This window comes from Dromiciops gliroides, chromosome 2 (genome assembly GCF_019393635.1).
Source record: "Dromiciops gliroides isolate mDroGli1 chromosome 2, mDroGli1.pri, whole genome shotgun sequence".
Lineage (NCBI taxonomy): Eukaryota > Metazoa > Chordata > Mammalia > Microbiotheria > Microbiotheriidae > Dromiciops > Dromiciops gliroides.
The window spans coordinates 523,381,198-523,406,269 of NC_057862.1; the positions used below are offsets into that span (position 1 = coordinate 523,381,198).

Below are 25,072 nucleotides of genomic sequence, written 5' to 3' on the forward strand. Positions count from 1 at the left end.
GCCCCTTGTGGTTGGTTTTAAATGCCAAACTGAAACAGGGAGATGACTGTTGATTGGTTTTGTATTTGTATGCCTGGTACCTGGCATGGTCCTTTACATATAGTAGAAGCTTAATTGTTGAATTAATTTGAATCATACATGAACCGAAAGATTTCTGAACAGGATTGAGAATGCAGCTGAAGTTAAGGTTGGGTCTATTTTGCAGCTGACATGAGGAATTCTAAGCAGTCCAGGAATGGAAGTGGAGAAATTACAGTTACCCAGAGTTGGCAATTGGCAAAATAGGCTTGGCTTGGGGCCAAACAGAGCAATTATAATCACTTCAAGATGACAGTCCTTGAAGCACTTGAAGGCAGCTCTCATGACCCTTTTAAGTTTTACAGCTGAACTTTAGCCTGACCACTTTCATGGTAACTGAATTCTTTTTCTTTCTTGTGCTGCCTCACCTCCTTTACCCTTCCTTTTGAACTCATCTACCAACTTAATAAGACTGTTCATGGACAGTCCCTCCATGTGTGAAAATGAAACAATGATGGACCCAGTTTGGCTGTGCTGCTTGGGAGGGATAGGGAGGCTGATTCTTTAATGTAGGACTCTCAAGGAGTGACCGTGGACTTAGCCAGACTCTCCCCTAAGGGATAAATGAGTTAGAGCATTTGTCTCTGTTATTGTATCCATTGGCCAAATCCTTTAAAAGTAGGTTCAGGCCTTTCAAGTTTCAGCCAATTTTCATTTGATTCATTCCATTCATCTGTTCTCTTCAATGCCATTTCTAATGCACTAAGGCCCTACCTGGCTTTCTGTCCCAGCCTTCCTTGATACACTTCTGTTGTGCAAATATATTGTTGTTATTACCCTCTGTTCTTCGCCCTGTGTCCCACCTTTTGGCTCCTACTTTTCTTTCTAGTGTAGGTATGTAGTACTCATAAATCTTTTGAGCTAAAAGCAATATTAAAGATTTAGTACAACCCCCTCACTATATAGATGAGAAAACGGAGACCTCAAGTGGTTAAATGACTTGCCCAAGGTCACATAGGTAATAATGGTAGAGTTTGGACTTGAACTCAGGTTTTCTAATTTCTAGTTTCATTTCCCGCCCTGCTATACCATGCTATCATCATGTCAAGGGCATCAAAATCTACTAATGGTTCTGGAGCCCACAGAAGACCCAAGACTAACATGTGTGACAGTATTAGGCCACCTATGTCATCCCTTTACCACTACTAATATAAACTGTGCATCCATGATAGGAGTACCTACAAAGAAATATCTTCACATTGCCATGTTGCTTTTCCTGGTTAGGGCTTCTTCTACCTTACACCAAACACCCCCAGCATAAAATCCTAGGAATTGAATGCATTCTGGATTGTAATGGGCTGGAGAATTAACATCTGCAACTCTCAAAAGTCCAAATAAGAAGAGAAGCTTCATAATGATTCTCTTGTGTAGATTGTTTATCTCGAAGGGATGGAGCAACATTCATCATCAAAACCACCATAAAAGTCAGGAGATGGCTGGCAGATTGGTGGAGCCAAAGGGGCTAATTTCTTTTTTGGGGGGCAGGGAAATGAGGGTTGAGTGACTTGCCCAGGGTCACACAGCTAGTAAGTGTCAAGCGTCTGAGGCCAGATTTGAACTCAGGTCCTCCTGAATCCAGGGCTGGTGCTTTATCCACTGTGCCACCTAGCTGCCCCCCAAAGAGGCTGATTTTAAAGAGTTTCTGAACATAGGATGGTTCATTTGATCAGCGACAAGCAGCATAGCATCACTAGCATAGTCGATTGCTTTGTATATACTTTGTCTTTCCCAGAGAGTCCTAGTGAGTGATGAAGTTCCCCATGGATTCACATGCAAACTTATTTCCCCCCAAAACACACAACTGATTAGCGCAGGATCCAGGTGTTTTTTCTTTCCCTGGCTGCTGGAAAGGAGAGATGGCGGAGCCTTTGGCAGTGGGAGGAGAGCCTGCTGCATGCTAGAGTCAGGAGTAGGGCTGGGAGGCCCATGATGAAAACTTGGCTAATAATAGCAAGAGATTGAGCTTTGTGAATTACAGTTTTAATTTTAGAATGACCACCAGGTCCCTAGGAGGGGAATGCAGTCAACAGCTTTGAGGATGAATTCAGGAAGCACACCTGATGTGCCTATTTACATGTGGCTCCTGGCAAGAACCAACTCTTCAGAGAAGGGAAAAACCAAGCTGCTTATTAGGAACTGGATTTTTCCCATATTTCTCTCTTATTCTTGAGAATGCCATTTCAGATGAAATTTTTTTTTAAAAGTGGCATAATTATAACATCATAGAATGCCAGAGCTAGCAGGGACCATTAAACGCAGAGCGTCCATTGGAGGGGACCTTGGAGATCAACCAGTTCCATATTTCTCTGTCCTTTATCCAGTCTCACATTCCTTTGTCCTTTATATTGATGAATACAATCAAGGCATCAGGAGGCAGGGAAAAATTGGGTTAATGGTTATAGTGGGGTTGGAGGCCAGAATGCCACAACTCCCACAGACTCTAAGATGCCTGCTTTAGTTCAAGTCGTCTTTGTTCTTAGGCATCTATTTCCATGTTCCTAGTTCCCCCAAGTTACTGACTCCTGACCTCACTGAGGGGTTATCTGTACACTGTGCTGTGCCATCTGTATGCTGACTTCTATACTTCTTGTACTCCTTCAGAGGTTGTCAAATAATTCTTGAGCTGACTGGTTTTTCTTCCTGCCACCTACTGCTCTTTGTGCTCTGGTGTATTGGATTATCTCTGTGTGATTGTTAAGTCTTATTTTGACCATACCTTAATGAGGTTGGTAATGATCTTCAACTGTGGGCCCTGAAATATTCCCTCCTGATTACAGAGAAGGAAACTGAGGCCTGCAGTGGTGTAACAACTTTCTCAGAGTCGCATAATTTACAAATATTTTTGGTCAGGTGGGACCCTTAAATCATAAAGTCATGGAATGTTAGAGCTAGAGAGACCTTAGAAGATGCAATATGGAATGTCAGATGTGGAATGTGCCTTAGAATATAGAATATTCTGGATATGGAACAGAATGTGTGTTGGAAAATATCAGACAGGCCATTTAATCCCAACTCCCATTTGTCATAAAGGGGAGGGAGATGAAGTCTGGACAAGTGAAAAGAATTATCCAAGGCAACACAATATCAGACATTTTTGAACAGGTTGGGCTACTGGATCATAAAATCATGAGAGCTGTTGATAACTTAGAAAATACAAGGTGAGGCCTGGATAGGCTCTTATAGACCAACTAATTCAACTCCCTTTCATTTTACAAAAGAGGAAACTGAGAAGTGACCTGCCTGAGGTTATTCAGTTATTTTGTGTTAAAGTCTAGCCTCTTGATTCCTGGTTCCTTACAGATGTTAGATTGTGCTAATGGATCAATCCCGCTGAAACTGATTGAGGGAAGTGACACAGAAAGACATCATAGAAGCATCTGATGATGTCATGCCAAGGCTAGCTGAATTTGTTGACTGGATGAGATATTAGGAGCTGCTAGTAGACATTCATCTTCTCCAATATTAAGATCATCATCTCTGGCATCTACAATGTTTCTTTTCCTGCTTACCTCTCTGAGGAAAGAGCAGCATGGAGTTAGTTGTTGTTCGGAGAAAGGACAATTTCACGATAGTTGAGAGTAAATACGTGGGAGTGGTGTATCCTTTCTCCCTGTCATTTGTGTTTTCTTCAGTGTTTATTCATTAAATTCCATATAGTCTTACATCTGCAAGGAATGCTAGGGAATTTTTCACCCAACCTTCTTATTGAATGTAGCAGAGAACTGAGGCTCACAGAAATTAAATGATGTTCCTAAGATCATGTAACCCATTAGTGGCAGAAGCTGGACCAGAACCCAGGTTCCCAGATCCAGTGATCTTTCACTCCCTCACACCATTACTTTTCACAGGCCCCATCCTGGGGAATGTCTAATGCCCTCCAGATCATGAATGTCCTGCCCGTCTGAAATGAAATAATAATAATAATAATAAAAAAGACGGTGACATGGGTGCACCTTGGTGAATGTGCTCATGAAGGCCTGGGGTGAAGGTGAAAGGCAGCAATTTTTGGCTAGCTGCCCCATTGGGTTCATGTTTAGGAGAGAGTGTTGGAGTAGCAGCTGAAGCTTTCAGACATGGTTTTGGAATCACTTCGTGAGGAACCATTGGAAGTGAGGTCTAGTGATAGGCGTTTGGCTTTAGAACCATCTTCCAGCTCATCCTCATTGACCCCAACAACTGAAGAGACAGTGGTCTCAATTCTGTTGACCTTATACATGCTGCCTTGGGTTTGCAGGTAGCGGGTGGACTTCATTTCAAGACCCTCATATTCCGTAGCATCGATGAATGGACAGCATCGGAAGGCATGCTTAAAGCCAATGCGAAATCTGCCAAAGCAATAAACTTAATTCAATTAAACAAATATTTAGGGAGCATCCATTATTAAAAAAAAAGACATCAGACTATTCCCCATACAAAAAACAAAAAGAAAATTGTCCTAGCTCTCGAAGAGTCTGTATTCTATTGGTGGCTACAGCATCGCACACAACACTGTACAAAACAAATGCAATAATAATGTAAAGGAATTTGAAAAGGGTGAGAATACTAATAACTAGATGGGGTGGGGTCAGGAAAGGCTCATGTAGGAGATGCCACTTGAGGCATTCTTTGGAGGAAGGTAGTCATTCTTTCAGTAGAAGAGAAGGATGGAATGCATTCAAGCTGGGGGTGGGGGGGGCCCTTACAAAAACATGGATATAGGAGGTATAGCATTGAGTATGGAGAACAGCTAGCAGGTCAGTTTAACTAGACCAGACAGTGTAGGAAGGGGAGCAATAGGAAATAACAATTTTAAAGGATAGTGGAAGCCAGATCTTTGAATGCCTGGCTAAGGAATTTATGTTTCCTACTAGAGGCAATAGGAATTGACTGAAAAATATTGAGTGGGGTGGGTAACATAGATAATAAGCAGATATAGTGGTCACCCCAGGAATGTCATTTTGACATTCTTTAGATGACTTCTGAAGGCTCTTCTAGACTTAACTTTATTACCACATGATCCTAAGTTTACCTTCCTCTAAGTTCTAATAGTACATATACCTACTGATTATTTGGCACTTCATCACATACCCTTATCGCCTATTTATTTATAGTTTTAGTATTTATGGTATAGTATCTATAGTATTTATAGTTATCTTGGAGGCAGCATCGTCTACTGGAAAGAGCACTCTGGCTTGGAGTCAAAGGATCAGGGTTTAAAACTTGGCTTTGTCACTCATTACATGAGTAATATAGTACTACTATATGAGTAGTAGCTTTGGGAAAGTTCCTGATAGTTGCACCTTAAATTATAGTCAGAGGATTTCAAGTTGTAAGGTAGATTGGAGAGTATCCAATCTAGCCCTTTTACCAGTGAAGAAATAACTCACAAAAGGTCACCCAGGCTTTAAGTAGCAGAACTGGCATTTGAACCCTCACCCCTGACTCCAAATCCATTTACTACTAAATGATTGGTCCATTCTTTGTGCTTGTATCCTCAGCAACCAGCATAGTTCCTGGCACACTGGAGGGACTTAGTAAAGACTTGTTGATTGACTTCTCTGTCAGTTAGAAGCTATTTAGGGATGGGCAACATGTCTCATTCTCTCCTGTTTCCTTCACAACGTCTACACAAAGAAGATATTCAATATCTGTTGGTTTACCAGCTGATCCTCAGCATAAAAAGAGTAAGTCTGAAAATCAAGTTGATTAAGGCATATTGCTATTCAGTCATTTTTCGGTTGTGTCTGACTTTTCATGACCCCATTTGGGGCTTTCTTGGCAAAGATGCTGGAGTGGTTTGCCATTTCCTTCTCCAACTGATTTTACAGATGAAGAAACTGAGGCAAAGAGGGTTAAGTGACTTGTCCAGGGTCACACAGCTAGAAAGTGTCTGAAGCAGGATTTGAACTCAGGTTGATTATCCCCTAGCAAATCTAGCCAAACGGCATACTTGAAGTTTCCCATCATGACATTTCATCTCCCCTCTCTGCCTTTACATGGGTCGTCCCCTATTCCTGGATTGGTCTCCTGCCTTAACTCTATCTCTTAGAATCTCTGGCCCCCTTAAATGCTACTTTAAATTTTACAAGAGGCCTTTTTTGTTTTAGTGCTCTCCACTAGAATTAACTAGTGTTTATTTTGGATATATTTGCTATTTACTTATCCATGCACATCTTGCTGTTGTGAGAAGACTGTAAGCTTTTGTTTTGTTTTGTTTTTGTCTTTGTACTTGGCATAGCTGATGCTTAATAAAAGCTTACTAAATGGAATTGAAATATTGGAAGAGACCTCCCCTAAGTCCCCCTAAGTCTTCTCTTCTCAATCATGTCCCCCTAAGTCTCTTTTTCTCGAGGTTAAATATCCCAGGTCCATGACTTCCAGTCCAGTCCTCCATACTGTTTTAGACACTCAAGATGACCTTTTAAATTCTTGGCCCCACCAGTGAAGGTAAGTTCACTGGTACATGGCAGAAGAAGCAGGGACGAAGGCAGAAAAGCAACAGAAAGAAGAAAAGAATAAATCAAAAGGGAATCTGAGAATATGAGAAGTAAGGCAGAAGCAAGAAGGAGAGAGGGAGAAAGAAGCGGGAAGAAAGGTGAGTATGGTACAGACCCCTGAGCATGAGGATGACACAACACAAGAGGTTGGGGACTAAGCTTTAGACTCAAAGTCTCTCTCCTTCTTTCAGTCCCCTTTACATTGGACCTATGTGGAGTGGGACAACGGAGTGGGGAGGAATAACGGGGAAATCAGAATTCTTTACCTGTCATTGAGGCAGCAGTAGATGATGGGATTGTACATTGTGGAGCTCATGGCCAGCCACATGATGGCCAGGTAGACTTGTTGGATGAACTTCTCCATATAAAGGTCCGGGTTGATGTAGGGCAGGAGAAAGAAGATGTGGAAGGGTAGCCAGCAGATAGCAAATGTGCAGACCACCACAATCATCATCTTGACCACCTACTCAGAAGAAAACGATGCATGAAGTTGTTGTGGGAAACCTCCCTCTCCCTACTGTCATCTCCTTTTTCTCAAGCTTTCTTCCATTGATCCCATGTAGACTCTTACATGTTAAAATGATAAGAGTTGACTTTGCCATGTTTCTCACATGAACACATTTTTCCCCCTTAAGCTACTTATAGCTTCGTGTCTCATCCCTTCTCTCATCTTCTTCAACCCCACTCCAAACCATTTTCCACTTTGTTGTCAAAATGATTTTCCTAAAAAGCAGGTCTGACCATATTACCCAATAACCTTCAATGGCTCCCCATTACCACCATAATCAAATAGAAAGTCCTTTCTTAGGCACTTGAAGCTCTGTACAGTTGCCAAGGCTTTTTCTACTATCCTACATGATACTTCACTCCACAAACTTTAGAAGTAAGCTATACTAGCTAGATTGCTATTTCTTCCATATGTCATGCCATCTTCCATCTTTATGCCTTTGAAATGGGCATTCCCCATACCTGGAGGCCTTTCCCTCTCAACTTCCAACCTTTAGAAGACCTGGCTTCTTCTAAGACCCAAATCAAACTCCACCTCTTCAAGGGTTCATTCCCAGGCTTTCTCACTCCTAAGACCATCTCCTCTAAGTTTTCTATCTATTCTGTATTTAATTTGTATATATTGATTTATATATGTTGTCTTCCCCATTATAATGTAAGCATTTGAGAGCAGGGATTGTTTTTTATTCTGTGAATTCTCAGGGCTTGGCAAAATGCCTAGCACATGGTAAGCACTTGCTTAATACTTGTTGATTGATTCCTAGCTGCTGCCTAAGCTAGCCTCATAGAGCCTTGTTTAGGATTGTAGGAACTTACCTTCCGCTTGGCAGATACTTGCTCATGATAGCGGTCAGAGGAATCCCCAGGAATCTCACTTGCCCAGAGGGTGATCCCCACCATGGTGTATGCATAACCAATCACCAACAGAGGGAGGAAGTAGATCAGCACAGTCACACAGATGTGGTACCTGTAGTGAGGCAGATGGTGATTTGAGTGAAAAAGTAGCTTGGGAAATTAGAGAGGGAAAGCTGAAGCCCATAGGCTGAGGATTGGTGGCTTTTTCCCTGAAAATTTATTAGTACTTAATAGGCTTATATTTTCTTCTTCTTCTTCTTCTTCTTCTTCTTCTTCTTCTTCTTCTTCTTCTTCTTCTTCTTCTTCTTCTTCTTCTTCTTCTTCTTCTTCTTCTTCTTCTCCTCCTCCTCCTTCTCCTCCTCCTCCTCCTCCTCCTCCTCCTCCTCCTTCTCCTCCTCCTCCTCCTCCTCCTCCTTCTTCTTCTTCTTCTTCTTCTTCTTCGCTTATATTTTCAAGGTAAGCCTTATGGAGGTTTATAACCACCTTGACACAGTATCTACCATTTAGATGGATGATTGGATGATTCCAGGTGAGAGGCAGGACCCGGGACTTGGATCACTCAACCTAATGATTTTTTTGTTTTTTGTTTTTATTTTTTCTAGGTATGAAAATTGAACACAGATGAATCAGCCTACTAAGCTTCTTATTGTCAGATAACTCTGTATTAAAAGAAATTTCCAATACAACAGTTTGACCACCTCTGAGTAACCTTTAGTCCTAAACAATAGCAGGGTAAAATCTAAAGCCCTATTGTGTAGGACTTTGGTATAGAAATAGTATAGTATAAAAATGATCCTGTTTAAAATTAATTTTTAAAGGATATAGAAACAAATACATGCTGCTTACTTCACTTTTGCTATTAACTCCACTTTTATTAACTTGGACTTAATTAAACTGGCTTTCTTTTTCCTTCTGAAAAGCTTCTGCCTCTTCTCATCTTCAGTGCTTTAGAGTATAACTAAGCCTTTTGATTCGTAGCCTATCCACAGCCCCTTGCCAGCCAACCCCAGTGTGGGCATCCAAAGCCCTTGCTGGGTTTTCTCTTGGTGTTAAGTCAGATTTGTTTATGTCATGGCTTCTTTACACTGGTGCTCTGCTTTCTCTCCTTAAAGAAAGATGTTTAGCTGATCTTTGGGAAGGACTTAATTGTATTTTAGATCCTTCTATCCCCACCCCCAAACATTGCTATTTAAGAAATTTGCTTTACCTCTTTCAGATCATAGAGGGGGAAAATCATGTTATATATTTGTGCCTCTGATTTATATAAAATCTACATTCAAGACCATGATAATTTCTCCTTATTCAGGAAAAAAATTACTTTAGCAACTACATTTCAATCTCAATGAACTGTAGTTCCCCCTTTCCCCTGCACATGCACACATCACATGTACACACACACACACACACACACACACACACACACATTTTCCTTTAAAAAGACTCACTTATTTGTTAAATCTTATAACCATAAAACATTTTCAGGCTTACTCTGAATATGTGAGAACATGTTTATTTTGTTATTATCACCACATCAATAATATCTGACATGTATATGTTACTTTGTAAAATTTACAGAATACTTTGAATACATTATCTCATTATATATGTATATATATATGTATCTATATATATATAAATATAAATTCTATGAGGTGGGAGATGTTATTATCCCCATTTCTTCAGATGAGGAAACTGAGGCTCAGAGAGCTAATTGACTTGTCCAGGGCCACAGAGCTAGTAAATGCACTATATAAGTTGGAATTTGAATACAGGTTTTGTGACTTGAAGTCCAGGATTCTAGCCACTGTGCTGGGATTCTGCAAAGCAGACTGCCAAAACTGGGTCCTAATTTTACCAAATGCAAATTAAATTCTACAAATCTTTCAAGTCTCATATTGAGTTTCATCTCTTACCTGACTCCATCTCCTGCAGCTCTAGACAGCACAAGTCTCTTTCCCTTCTAATGGCAGAGGGCACTTACTGACTATACCCTACATATTGTTCCTTGATAATAGTGCATCTAGCCCTTCTTACAGATTATCCCATTCTATTTTTTGATTGAAATCTACAACTTCATAAGTCTAGTCTCCCCAGGCTCCAGGGTATTAAGCATAGGTAAAAGTTTATATGAAGAATACCTTGGGGTTTTAGTGGATCACAAATTAAACATGAATCAACAGTAGTATATAGCGTACAAAAAAGGTAATAGGAAATTGTTTGGGGGAGAAGGGAGTTACATTAAGAAAAATGCAGAGCCTTAACCATTTTTGTTGTTGTTGTTCAGTTTTTTCAGTTGTTCCTGACTTTTTAGTGACCCCATTTAGGGTTTTCTTCAAAGATACTGGAGTGGTTCACCATTTCCTTCTCCAGCTCATTTTACAGATGAGAAAACTGAGGTAAACAGGGTTAAGTGACTTGTCCAGGAAGATAAGTGTTCCTGACTGAAGGCCTGGCAATCTATCCACTGTGCCACCTAGCTGCCCACCTTAACCATATTAGGTACTTAATAAATGTTTATTCAATTGAATTGGAGAGCATTCACAGTGTGCTGAATGATAATCCCTTTGTACTTTGCTTGAGTCAGACATATCTGGAATATTATGTTCAGCTTCAAAGGCCAAATTTTTTTTAAGGGCTTTAACAATCTTGAGTGTGACTCAAAAACAGTGATCAGGATGATGAGGGAACTTGAAGCTATGTGTTAGAAGGATCCATTGAAAATATTGTGGATGTTTAGCTTGGAGACAAAAAGGCTTTGGTGTGTATGTGTGTATGAGGGAGTGTGTGTCTATGAGAGGTTGTAGGCTATGATAACTTTCTTTAAGTATCTGAAGGGAAGTCATGCAGCAAAGAGTTGTGACTAATTTTATTTAACTCCAGAAGGAAGAATGAGGAGCAATGGGTGCAAATGATATGCAGGCAGATTTTAGTTTAATATGAGGAAAAATTTACTCCCAATTATAACTGTCCAGAAATGGAGTGAGGTACCTCAGGAGATAGAGAATTTGTTATCTATGGAAATCTTTAAGTGAAGGATGGATAATTCCTTACTATTCATCTAAGCCTGTATATAAAGCAATGTTTCAAGCACCAGGGGAGATTCGAACCTGAACTTCCTGCTAACCTCCTCTATTCCTATCATTTTTCTTGGTGGTGTCATTGTATACAGTCATCGAAGCATGCTTCCATTTCAACATTCACTTTAGGGGTAACCCTGGGATCTCCAAGGCTATGCCAAAAATGTCTGAGCTCTGTCAGGTCCTCCCAAACTAGAAAAGCTTCAAGCCAAGTGATAATTAATAATTTTGGAGCCTCAGACAAGTGGCACTGAAAGGCCTCTGAAATCAACTTCATAAATTGCAATGTGAAAATAAGAAATTATGAAGACAAGGTTCAGTTGAGCCAGGGAGAGAATTAGTTATTATAGTAGCTCACAGATGGAGACCATTAACAATGGTGGTCTGGTTGCTTCCTGGTTTAGCATACTATTCTTGATAAATCAGGTGCAAAGTTCAGTGGTGCACTTGTTAAATTTCCCCTCCCCTCTAAAGTTATGTCTCTGGCTTCAAATCAGGCCATTTATGGCCTGTATGTCCATCCTCAGAGGACTGGTTTAGCTATATGGAGAAACATATCAGAATGTACATCAGGATCTAATACAATTGTCTAAAAGGGTATACATTCAGTGAACCAATAAGCATTTATTAAATACTTATTTATATGCCAAATACTATGTTAAGCACTGAAGATACAAAAAAAGTGAAAAAAAACCCAACCAAACCCACAGTTCCTGTTCTTAAGGAGCTAAAATTCTCCTGGAATTGATGGTCATAGATTTAGAGATGGGAATGACCTCAGAATCCATCTAGTACAATCTCCTCATTTTTCACTTAGCTAGAGCATTTGACCTGAAGTCAGGAAGACCTGTGTTTTGCATCTTGCCTCAAACACTCACTGTATGATCCTCTGCAGGTCACTTAGCCTCTCTTGGCTTCAGTTTCTTCATCTGTAAAGTGGGCATGATAATAACACGTGCCTCACTGGATTGTAGTGAGGATCAAATGACATCATATATGTAAAGCAATTGACAACCTCAAAGTACTAGAAAAATGCTCATTGGTGAGGAAACTGAGACCTGAAGTCACATAGGCAATGTTTCAAGTGTAAACCCTTATCTTTTGACCTTGGAGTCTAGGTTCTCTCCACTGTATCATACCAGTTTAGGTCATAGAAGAGTTATTATCTACATCGATGGAGGGAATGTACACCAAAGAAATAATAGCTCTTTTGCAGGGTGGTATTTGTCATAATGATGAAGATGGTAATGATAGAAATAATAATGAAGTTATATATTGAAGTAGAAATCACATGTGAATTTGAGGTTCTTTCTTGTCCCTCTTCATTCTAAGGCATCAAGACACTAGCATATCATGTGTCTTTAAATACAATAGAAACAAATTTACTGTAGGCAGAGGAATAATGTTGATATCAATCAATCAACAAGCATTGTTTAGTTGCCTACTATGTACAAAATACTGTCCTTGGTTTTGGACGTATAAATACAAGGAGTTTACATTCTAACCACATAGTAAGGTCTAGTTAATATCCCCAAAAGCTCCCAATAGCAGAGTTTTTCTCACATTATTCTTACCAGCTTTATTAAAGCAATTCTAAGCCTCTTGTTTCCCCAATAATACTATGAAAGGCTAGTTTAAATACTAGTTGGATTTGCTTATTATATTAACAGTTCACTGTTAACTCTCCAATAGAGAGTTCTAATGATCTGTGTTTCACTTTGTACTGTTTAACATTTTTATCAGTGACTTAGATAAAAGCATATATAATATTATTATCAAATTTGCAGATGACATAAAACTGGGAGGGATAGCTAATACATTGAGAGAGAACACCAGGATTTCACATGACATTTATAGTCCAGAGCATTTAGATAGTAAGTTTCTTGAGGGCAGAGTCCCCACCATTTTTCATCTCGTGTCCACATGGCTTAGCACAAGTGCGTAATAAATGCTTGTTCACAGAATTGCAGAATTAATTGGTCATTAATTCAACTTGTACCTGAACAAGAATCCCTACTACATCATAGCCATCATGGAGTCATCCAGTTTTTGCTTGAAAACCTTTGCTACCTCCTAAAGCAGTTCATTTCACTTTTGGATGAAGCAGCTGCCTTATGAGACCAGGATATAAAAATCATTCAACCTATAAACATTAAGAATATGAACCTTAATCCTAAAGTTGGAGAGCCAACATGTCAGATGAAAGAATCAGAATTGTCTAATTATTGGGAAGACTTTCCTTACATGCCTCTCTTTGCCACTTTTATCCACTGATCCTAGCTACTAGAACAAATCTAATACCTTTCCTTCGTGATGGACTTTCAAATGCTTGAACAAAATTATCATGTATGCCTTCGTCCCCCTCTTGCCTAGGGAAGTTTTCTCTTCTTTGGGCTGAATATCTTGATCCTCATTTGGCATGAATTCATTGGACTCTACCATTCTGGTTACCCTTTTGGGATGTTTTTTAGTTTATTATTATGCTTTTCCTAAAATTCAGCATTGAGAAATCTCTGGATGTGATTGGTCTGGCCATGGCAGAGAAGAGTGAGATAATCCTGGGCACTCTACTTCTCTTAACACAGTTTAAGATTACCGTAGCTATTTTGGTTGCCATGTTATGCTGTTGACTCACACTGAAGTTGTAGTCCATAAATAAACTATTATCTGGCTATCTGGTGAAGTTGTTCATTTGAAGCCAGGTTAAAGTGTTACATTTATCTCCATTAAAGTTCATCTTAATTTATCCCAATGTTCTAGCCTGTCAAGATTTTTTTTTTTGACTCTTGATTGTCCTCCAGTATATCAGCTATCTTTCCAGTCCTGTGGCATCTGCACACTTGATTAACATACCATCTAAATCTTTAATCCTTGATAAAAGTGTTAAACAGCATAGCATCAAGCTGAGATCATTGGGGCATTTTACTAGACCTCCTGGAGTGGTAGAGCAGAAAGAACACTGGATTTGGAATCAGGTGACCCTGCTTTAGTAATATCTACCTGGGTAACCTTGGGTTGTTTATAGTTGGCCTCTCTAAGTCTGAGTTCCCTTAATCTGTAAAATGAAGAAGTTGGACATAATGGCATCTTAGTTCCCTTGAAGTTTTAAATCCTATAATCCTAACTTTGGCATTGAACCATTAATGACAAATTTTTGTGTCCAGTCATTCAACAAGTTCCAGATTGACTTTCTTGTACTATTATCTTGCTCACATTCCTCCGTATTTTCCACAAGAACAACAGAGACTTTGCCAAAGGCTTTGCTAAAATCTAGGCAATCCATATTTATAACATTCCCCCTAGTCCACTGAATTAGATTGATTTGAAAACCCAGAGCATTAGCTTACCCTTGTACATAATTTCCTTGTGTACAAACTTGAAATATTATAGACAGCTCTAGTTGCTATTGCAAAGACACAACAGGAAAAAGGCCCGAGAAGGATGACCAAGATGATTAAGGGATGAAGCAGCTACCTTATGGGGACAGGCTACAAAAATCATTCAGCCTGGAAACATGAAAACTGGGAACCTTTATCCCAAGGGAGGCCAGAGAACTAATACATTAGATGACAGAGTCAGGGTTCTGAAACATCTTCACAAGCTGGAACAACTAGTTAAAACCAACACAATGGAATGTTACAGGGAGGAAGATAAAGAATGACGCTTGGATTAAACAAAAAACAATTACACCACTACATGGGTTGGAGTGGGCTAAGAGACTGGAGAGGAGGTATTTTAAAAAGCAGCCAAGGGGGCGGCTAGGTGGCGCAGTGGATTAAGCACCGGCCCTGGATTCAGGAGTACCTGAGTTCAAATCCGGCCTCAGACACTTGACACTTACTAGCTGTGTGACCCTGGGCAAGTCACTTAACCCCCATTGCCCCGCAAAAAAAAAAAAAAAAGTAGCCAAGCAAGTTTTTTATGAAAAAGACCAGGAAATTCCCAAATAGGCTCAACAAGATCAATGATGAGTTCTCTTCCCATTATAAGAGTCTTTGATTCTGTCCTTTGGGGAGATGATTGTAGCAGCTGTCCAAAAAGTGGACTGGAAAGGAGGCAATGAGAGAGAGTAGCTAGGGGACTCTTAGGATGGAGGAGTGGAGAGGGAATGAGGGGCAGAACTAGAGCTCCGAAGGAAGGCACATCTTACCACTCAATCTCTCCATTGTCTCTAATGCTCCCATGCCTCCATTAAGCAGCTCATATGGGTTGGCACAGGAATAGGCTAGGTATGCTGAATACTGCATTTATGGCTCTATATCCTGTCCTTTCGTATTCCTTTAATGCCCTAATGCTCACTAATCCAGAGATTTGCTCTTTATTACTTGTCTTCACCTCATTGTTCGAACATCAGAAATTCCACTTTTTGAAATGCGCTCAGCATTAAGGCCAAGCCAGGAGGCTTATGGATGGAGGAACTCTCTGAGAGCTGCCAATTTGTAGTACTGAATGGATACCAAAAGCACTGGGTCTGGGCCTTATCAGAATCTTCCCCATGACCAAAAAAAGGATAATATGACTGACAGAAAAACCATGAAAGCACATTCCCAGTGGATCATTCGTATTACCTTACTTCAAATATTTCTTTACACAGTTTATAGAATCCTTCTTGGGCTTTTCTGAGTTTGACCTCTGGGATTGGTCACTAATCACTTATTAAGCATCACCTTATGCTATACATTATATTGGTGCTGGGCATAAGAGAACAAAACCAGGATAGTCTCTGACTTCAAGGAGTTTACATTCTGTAGAAGGAGACAACCAGAACATGTATATACAAAATAAATGCAAAGGAATTTTTTGGAGGGTGGGAATGGGAGGAGAAGAGGCACTTGCATCTGAGGGGATTAGGAAAAGCCTCTTGAAAAATGTAAACTTTGAAAGAGGAAGAGTTGAGGAATGCAATTAGGGAGAACTTTCATGATGCTATATAATGGACCTTATAAAAGGAGATATATAATATATTGGTAGTTGATTTTAATTCTCAGGATTGTCTTAAAGGATATTTCTATAGGCAGAGATTGGGAGGTGGGTTGGGGGTGAGGGCATGTCAGGTCCAGGGCAGGCAGGAAATATAAAATGACTTATAGTCTCCTTTTAGAAAGTACAGAGAAGGGGCAGCTAGGTGGCACAGTGGATAAAGCACTGGCCTTGGATTCAGGAGTACCTGAGTTCAAATCTGGCCTCAGAGACTTGACGTTTACTAGCTGTGTGACCCTGGGCAAGTCACTTAACCCCCATTGCCCCACAAAAAGTTAAAAAAAAAAGAAAGTACAGAGGAACTCCTGGGTCATGTGACCCAAAAGAGAAAGTAACAGACATTTTCTTTAACCCTCACAGCCTCTCAAACCTCTTCAAAATAGAAATGATGTACAATTCAATGAACTAACAGCAGAGGTGACTACTTGTTAGTTCCTTTTGATCTCATTCAGCATATTCTTAATCATCACTCACTGTGCTCAGCATCAGGGCTTCACAAACTGACCCATGGGCTTACAAGAGAATTTAACTCTGCATGCCCCAGTATCATTGGAAACAAAAGATATTGACTTGTTCATCTTGCATAGCAAAACATTAGCATTCTGTGCTTCAACAAAGGTCAACCAAAGGACTGAGGAACAGAGGGAACTGGGGCAAAACACAGGTGTGTGGCTCACTGGCAGACCACTGAGGCTGAAGTAAAGAGACTAGCATCCAGCCAAGCTAGTTCTGTCCACCTCCCTAACCCCTCCCCAGAAGTCACTTGGGGCAAAGACTAAAGTCAGTGAACTGTGAATTGCCCAACATGGGCCAGAAGCTGAGATGGTTTTGAGGTCTAGCCCCAAGGAAACCTATATTCAAAAGGGAAGGAGTCAGAAAGTGAGCAAGAAAGGTCTATAAGGGAAAAGAAGACTAAAATTACCAAAGATCTCAGGAGGAAGAAAACTCAAATATATTAGCTGATAATCAAATAAATCAAGAAAGATGAGTATGTGGCCTCTAGATCAGTTAAAAGAATTCAGGCATGAGTTTTGTAAGCAAAGGAAAATGAGCAATATCCAATGAATCATAGGATCCTGTGGATTTCTAAGAGAGCACAAAACCACAGTAAGATGTTTCTAAATGGTTTAAAAGAGAAAAAAGAATCATGAAAGCAGAATTTTTGGCCTCTATAATAGAAATAATTGGAAGAATAGGAAAACTTGAATCCACATAAATCTCATCAAAGAAACAAGAAGATAACTGAGTGGGGATGCAAATGCAGAGAAGTGAAGGACAGTTTGGAAGAAGGGAAGCTAAAAGCACTAACATTAAAAGAAAACATGGTCTTCATGAAACAAAACATATTGATCTTGAAGATAGTATGCTTAGAGATGACTTAAGGATTATAGGTCTTCCAGAAGAAACGAGGTTTTTTGACAACTGGTCAAGCAACCTCCCTGACAAACAGTGTAACAAATAGTACAGAAAAATTACCCAGAACTTCTAAACACGGCAAACAGTGTCAATTGAAAGAATCCATGAATCACCCCTCCAGAAATAAATTTTATGCTGCAAACTACAAGACACTGGCTAAAATAAGCAGTTGCACTGACAAGCAATAAATTCTCTGAATGACCAGGAAAAAAACCCCTCCAAATATAAAGAAAAGGAAATCTGAATAACACAAAAACATTCTGTACCCACCAAAACAGGAGGGAATGAAATAATGTGTTCCAAAGAGCAAAGGAACTCAAGATGCAATGCATGGTGACCTGTCCTGTAAACCTGAACCTGACCATTAATTTTAAAAAAGGACATTCATTACAAAAGGGTTTTTAAAAATTCCTAGAAAGATTTATATGAACTGATATATAGTGAAGTGAGCAGAACCAGGAAAACACTGTACACAGTGACAGCAATATTGTTCAATGAAGAACTGTAAATGACTTGACTATTCTCATCAATACAATGATCCAATAGAATCCCAAAGGATTAATGATGAAGCTATCTGCCTCCAAAGAAAGAAATGATATTGATTGAACACAGATTGAAGCATGCTACTTTTCACTTTCACTTTCATTTTTCTTTTATTGGTGATTTCTTATGCAAATGATAATTTTTTACATAATTACACATGTATAACCTATATCTAATTGCTTACTTACTCAGAGAGGGACAAGTGGAGGGAGGGATAGAATTTGGAACTCAAAAAATTAAATAAAAATGTTTATTAAAAAATTCCTAGAGGGACAGCTAGATGGCGCAGTGGAAAAAGCACTGGCCTTGGATTCAGGAGTACCTGAGTTCAAATCCAGCCTCAGACACTTGGCACTAGCTGTGTGACCCTGGGCAAGTCACTTAACCCTCATTGCCCCATTAAAAAAAATTTCCTAGAAAGAAAAGAAAGCCTAAAGAGATTATTTGTTTTTTCAAACATCTCAAACGACAGATATACAAGAAAGGTAATCAAATACAGGACTAAAAACAACAATAAGAAAGCAACAACAGAGGGACCATGAAGAGATTTCTTTCTAAATGCACACAAGGAGACAACGGTGAAAACAGAAACCAAATAGAAGTGATGGTGGAGAAATAGACTTGAAACATCAAGAACTAAGCCTCACAACACCCTGAGGGCACATAAAAAAAGGGGGAAGTGAGGAAGAAGACAGAAGGGAATATATGATGTGGCCTAATCAAATCAAAGGTTAGCAATGAAGGCAAAGTAACTCCTGTAGTCTCTCAGAAAGAAGAGAGTCTACAGGAGAATGGTCAAGGAGACAAAGGTAGGGATTCTGAAAGGTGGAAACAGAGGGAGAAATCTTGTTTCAGTGGTGGGAGGTGATACCAACGATGAAGACCCCCATGGGGGAGAAGAGATATTTTATAAAGGGAGATTAGGATCTTAACATGGTTAGACTCAACAGGGATTTGGAGTTTCAAGAGAGCACTTATCCTGCTTCAGGAAAAGGGGAATTGGAGCTCTGGGGTTTCTTAAAAAAATGGCCCCCTGTCCTGCACAATCCCCTTCCATTTCCAGAGTGATGACATCAGAGTGACAAAAGAGAGGAAAGTAAGATTCATGTAACTTTTTTTTTTGGTGGACCAATGAGGGTTAAGTGACTTTCCCAGAGTCACATAGCTAGTAAGTGTTAAGTGTTTGAGGTCACATTTGAACTCAGGTCCTACTGAATCCAGGGCCAGTGCTTTATCCACTGTACCACCTAGCTGCCCCTTCATGTAACTTTTAAAATATCACAAGCTAGGTATGTGATAAATGCCTGTAATCCCTGTTACCAGGGAGATTGAGGCTGGTAGATCTTTTGAGCTGCAGTGGGTTAAGCAGATGAGATGTCCACACTAAGTCCACCATATACCCACAAACCCTGAGGGTGAGGCACTAGGTTGCCTAGGGAAAAATAGAATAGCCTGTATTAGAAAAAGAGCAGGTCAAGGCTCCCATCCCTAGGCCTATCCCCTTACTGGGGTTAGGCTTGTGAGTAGCCTCCACACTTATAGACAGAGAGACCTGGTATCACAAACCAAGCAAAACATCACACATAAAAGAAGAAATATGAAAAGTTAACTCCTCTGAGCTTCTTTCTAAAGGTGGGGGTCCACAGGTATGGAACACTGCATATGTCAGATTTTTAAAAAATATAATTTGGTTTTGCTTACTCTTCTTTTTTCTCTTCTACCTTTTAAAAATCCCTTCATTTATAAGTGGTAGCTTTGTTCAAAGGGAATAGAGAGGGAAATGTAGGTGGTATATAAATAAAAGATAGCAATAAATCCACTGGATTTTTAAAAAGCACAGTTTTTTAACCATCGGTACTTTTATGTATGTTCTTCTTTTTTTTTTAAGTAATTGTTGAACTGAGAAACTCCTGGAGGAACAGAACCACATATTAAAAAAACCAGAGGCAGGCCTCCAGCTCACTAAATGGATTCTTTATCATGGTTTCCAGAGAGTCATTGACAAGTCCACACTGATGAAGGAAGTAGTTATACCAAAGAGATCATGGATCCCTCTAATAACCTATCCTGGATTATGTAATAATAAAATGGAGAGATTGCATTTTTTTAGGAGAAAGAGGACGAACCACCAGAGAGGGAGAGATCAAAGATGCAAGGAACAGAAAAGATAACTGATACAAGTTGCCAGAGGAAATGGGAAGTAAAGAGGATCATGGGCTCAAGTGGAAGTGTTAGCCTTGAGGAGGCAGGATGGAAGTGGAGGAGAATAGGTGAAGATGTAGAGGCATTTTGAGGTGGAGAAGCAGAAGGTAAAGACACTCATGCCACACAGAGATCTCAACAAAGCAAAAATAAAAGATATCTGCTAAAGGTGAGACAGCAAGGGTGGGGACTTATGGAGGGTAAAAGAATGTTAAGAATGACTCCTGTGTAGAACAAGGCAGGGAGAGTGCCCCTTCATCAGAGGGCTTTCAATTGAGACTGTATCACCATTTCAGGGATATTGTAGAGTGGATCTCTGCTCAGACAAGGGTTGGGCTGAGTGGCTTCCCTTCTTCTTTTTATCTGAACTAGGTCTTCAGTCCCTGGACTCTCTTGCTGGGTCTCGTGCCTGCTACACCACTTCCTGGTTATCTCCAAGCCATGCTACCTGCCATCCCTTAGCTCTTTCTTCACCCATTTCTTTCTGATTCTAGCTCCCTTTTATGTTTTCTTCCCCTATAAAACTGTAAGCTTCTTAAGGTCAGTTTTGCTTGCTTGTTTTTGTATCTACAGCTAACATGGTTTCTGGTATACAATAAGTGGTGAATAAATGCCTTTTTCATTTTTCCATTCTGAGATCCCTTCCAACTTCTGAGATCCCTAATTGTCAACTAGGACTGAATAATAACAACTTCAGGGCAGCACTGAGAGGCTAGGGAATGAATTTATAGGGGATCCAATGAGCCAAGATCAGGCTCAGAATTTGGAAAAGTTCCATTTCAGTTTATGTCAGTGTAAGGCCTTTGAAAAAGTACTTGATTGATTGATTGATTAGTTGATTCTGCAAACCTTTGTCCAACATTTATTAAGTGCCTACTATGTACTAGGTCTTGTGCTAAGTGCTGGAGATACCAAAAGAAGCCAAAGACAGTCCCTGCCTTCCAGGACCACACAACCCAACAGGGAAACAACAACAAGCAAACAGATATGCACAAACAAACCATATAGAGGCTAAATAGAAAACAATTAATAGAGAGAAGCCACTAGAATGAAGAGGGGCTAAGAAAAGTTCCTGTGGAAGATGGGATTTGAAAGTATCCAAGGAGTAAAGATGAGGAAGGAGAGTATTCAGGGTATGAGGAAGAGCCAGAGAAAGTTCCTGGAGCTAACAGATGGAGTATCTTTTTCACAGAATAGCAAGGAGGACACTGTCATCAGGGCAAAGAATATGTGGCATAGAATAAGGTATAAGAAGACCAGAAATGCAGGGGCGAAGCCTGTCTAATGAGAGGCTTTGAATAACAAAGAGAAGATTTTGTATTTGATCCTGTTGTTGATAGAGAGCCACTGGGGTGAGAGAGTGAGGAAAAGCACCCAGTCTTTTGGAGAAGAAGGGATGGAACGGGATCATTTGTGCAGGCAGAGGGGTTGGCTTTAGTAAGGCTACCACTTTGTGTGAGGCAGAATTGAACAAGATAATGGCAGAAAGTATCTGAGGGATATGAGATGAGGAAAAGGAGAGAAGAGGGAGTTCATGAAGAATGAACTAGGTTTTTTCTGTAAAATATGAAGCAAAGTTCTCAGCTGAGAAAGCAGTGTAGAGAGGGGGATAGTGAATTGGTAAATGAGGCATAATAGAATTACCTAGTAGCAGTGAGGGCCCAGATGAGGTTGTGTAACATGAATTTATATAATGAATATATATAATGAAAAGTGGATCCAGTCAGAATATTTGAATTATTTTCTCTATTTTTTTTCCCAGCAGCTCATGTGATAGAGTAAAGGTAGATAGTAGAAGTAATCTAAGATTAAGGCTTGGAAGGGTGCAATCTGCAATATAAGGTTGGGGGGAGGGGACAGGAATTAAAGAGAAGAAGACAGTTTAGAGTTTAACTAGTTTGCCAGTGGGTCAAGATGGGGAAAAGAGTAGAGAGTGCAAGTGCAGGGGCCTGGAAGAGAACTGAGGTGTTAAAGGCATAGAGGTCACAATGTAGATGAAGAGTAGGGCTTGGTAAGGGGAGGCAGAGGGAGGTGTGGAAGGCCAATAGACTGTTGCCAAATAAGGGGATTCTGGAATTTTTGAATATAGAAGTTGTATATTTGTAGGTGATGGCAAAATCAAGGGCATGACGATTTTTTGTGTGTGGCTGAGGTAGAGTTGAGGAGTGGGTCATGAGAAATTAGTAGTTTGAAGGACAGAATAGTTAGTGTGTTTGAGGGACAGTCAACATGTGTGTTGGAGTCCCCTATCATGAGGGTAGGGGTTGGAGAGGAGAGAAAAATTATGTACCAGGTACTGAACTTCTTGAAGAAGAAAGAAGAGTGACCTTAAGGCCTATAGACAAAATGTACCCAGATTTTGATTGGTTGGTAGATATGAATTGAATGAACCTCAAAGGAAGAGAGGTTACTGAATGATGAAGGTTGGGAGAAAACCTGGAAGTGGCAATGGGGAACAGGGAGTATTTCAACACTCTCAACCCTGACTAATAAAGTGAGGTGAATGAGTGAAAATGAAGTCAGTACTGGAAGGGTGGCCAGGGAGGCTGTTTAATTAGGAGAGAAGCAATCAGAATTCCACTGGATAAAAGGCAAAGTATGAGGGAAGACACTTTAGGGAATTTAAATCTATGGTTACTCTTAAATAGATATACCAGCACTATCTCTGTTGGCCCATTGCTATTAGCATTGGGGAAAAAATCTTAAAACCATGAGGCAAGTACCTTTGCCATAAATCTCAGTACCAGAGAGACCAGAGCTCAGCCCTTCTTCATGAAGGTCAGCTCAATTAATACTTTAACCTATAAATGTTTTTTTAAATGTTACAGACCAAAGGAAATGGGAAGTAATGCACTGATGAAGTGAGGGCACAAACTCAATTATATTAGCTCCTGAAAATGACAAGAAGGGACTAAAAATAATACCAGGCAATGAATTTGGTAAAACGATATTATAATTTGGGGGCAGCTAGGTAGCGCAGTGGATAGAGCACCGGCCCTGGAGTCAGGAGTACCTGAGTTCAAATCTGGCCTCAGACACTTAACACTTACTAGCTGTGTGACCCTGGGCAAGTCACTTAACCCCCATTGCCTCACTAAAAAAAAAGAAAAAAAATGATATTATAATTTGATGATGATGTAGAAAGGACACTGGAGGAGACTCAGAGGGAATTATGGAATCTCAGAGTAGGAAGGGATGGCCAGATGTTATCTAGTTCACTGTAAATGAATCCTTCTCTACCACATTCTGGATAAGTGCTTATGCAACCTTTGACTGAAAACCTCCAGTGGTAGGGAACTCACTGACCAAGCAATGTCTTCTCTCCCATCCCTGATTCTTCCAGCTTGGGGAAGTTCCAGTTCTTAAGGAATTTTAAAATTTATATTGAGTCAATGAAACTATAATTTAAACACCATATCCTAATGGGTCTTTCAACCCATTGCTCTCTGGGGTCTTCTGCTCTACAGAACCACATAGACATCAACTGTAGCCCAAGCGTTCCCATCTCATTTTTTACCTCTCTCTACCCCCAACTGACTTGAGAGAGCACTATAAGGTCACTTTACTTCCTCTCTTTTTTAACAGGGATTCTTAACCTGGGGGTCTGTGCATTTAAAATATTTTGATAAATATATTTAAAAATAATTGGTTTCCTTTGTAATCCTTTGTATTTTATTTTATGTAATTAAAAACATTATTCCAAAAAAGGATTCCATAGGCTCCACTAGTTTGCCAAGAGTCCATTATCCAAAAAAAGATTAGGAACCTATGCTTTGTAAAATCTTCCTCAACACATAGTCATTCCATCTCTGCTTGAAGACTGAAGGAACTCCATTCATTCTGAGAGAACCCATTTTACTTTAGGATGACTAATTATTAGAAAGATTCTCCTTACAAAAAATAGGCTCCTTTACTGCTTCCACCTATCATTCTAAGTTTTCTCCTCTAGGGCCAAGCAGAAGAATGTTAATCCTTCTTTTACTTAATAACTTTTCACTTTTTTATTTTTTTTTTTACTTAGTAACTTTTCAAACTCTTGAAGAAGGTGACCATGTCCCTCCTTAGTGTTCTCTTCTTTAGGTTAAACACCTCTAGTTTATTCTACTGATGTTCACACAAGTCAAATTTGAGTTCTCTTGCTATCTTCATCATACTCCTCTAAACAAACATGTCCCATCTTGTCATTACTAAGATGTGGCAGAAATCAACCAAAAATGCAGTATAACTTCAGATGTGTCCAGACTCTGGGATAGACACAATTTTTCATGGTCTCTCTGAATTGCTTCTAGGATGGCTTCTTATTGATTCAATCTCTTCCCCAGCCCCCAATGCAGCATGGGGACAGCTTTATCCAAAGATAATGTCTCTTCTTTAATCTCTGTCTACTTGATTTCTGTCCAAGGTTACCCTTCTATGATGTCTCTTACAGAACCCTTGACTTATTTCCAAAACAGGAAATGGCTCATTTCCTTTTCAAATGGTTCAGAAAAGCTGTCTTCTAAAAGATGGGCCAGCTTAAAATCCCTGTTACATTCATCTAAGTACAGCAGAGCAGATGTGCCCTCCCCCCCCCCCCGCCCCCGACCTTGCTGCTCTGGGGCTTTTCCATGTCTGTAGTTCATAAGAAATTGTTGAAGATGCCCATATGAATGTATCAAAACTAAGAAAGAGATATGTCTGTGAAATCTCAGCCTTAAAATAAACATTCTCAGAATGGCTGGAGGCACTCTTAGAGGGACACTTCAGTGCTTTATTATTTTTAAGGTATGGATACATAATAATATTGACATTCTTAACAATAGCAATGACATTACTATTATGCACTTTACATCCATTGTATAATATATTCTTCACAATCATCCTAGGAGGTAGGTAGCACACATATTAGCATTCCTATTGTATAAATGAGTAAACTGAGGTTCAGAGTGATTAAGTTAT

General features: G+C 39.8%; 1 protein-coding gene across 1 annotated transcript in view; it reads right to left on the reverse strand.

Annotated features, from left to right (window-relative positions):
* Nucleotides 1-4,050: 4,050 nt before the first annotated feature.
* TACR1 (tachykinin receptor 1) overlaps nucleotides 4,051-25,072 on the reverse strand; it is a 172,973-nt gene continuing 151,951 nt past the window's right edge. Inside the window, exons 3-5 of the mRNA XM_043988156.1 lie at nucleotides 7,878-8,028; nucleotides 6,821-7,017; nucleotides 4,051-4,403 (exon numbers count right to left, since the gene is read on the reverse strand). Coding sequence (XP_043844091.1) covers nucleotides 4,112-4,403; nucleotides 6,821-7,017; nucleotides 7,878-8,028 — 640 coding nt within the window. The 3' untranslated portion in view covers nucleotides 4,051-4,111. The remainder of the gene's footprint in view (nucleotides 4,404-6,820; nucleotides 7,018-7,877; nucleotides 8,029-25,072) is intronic.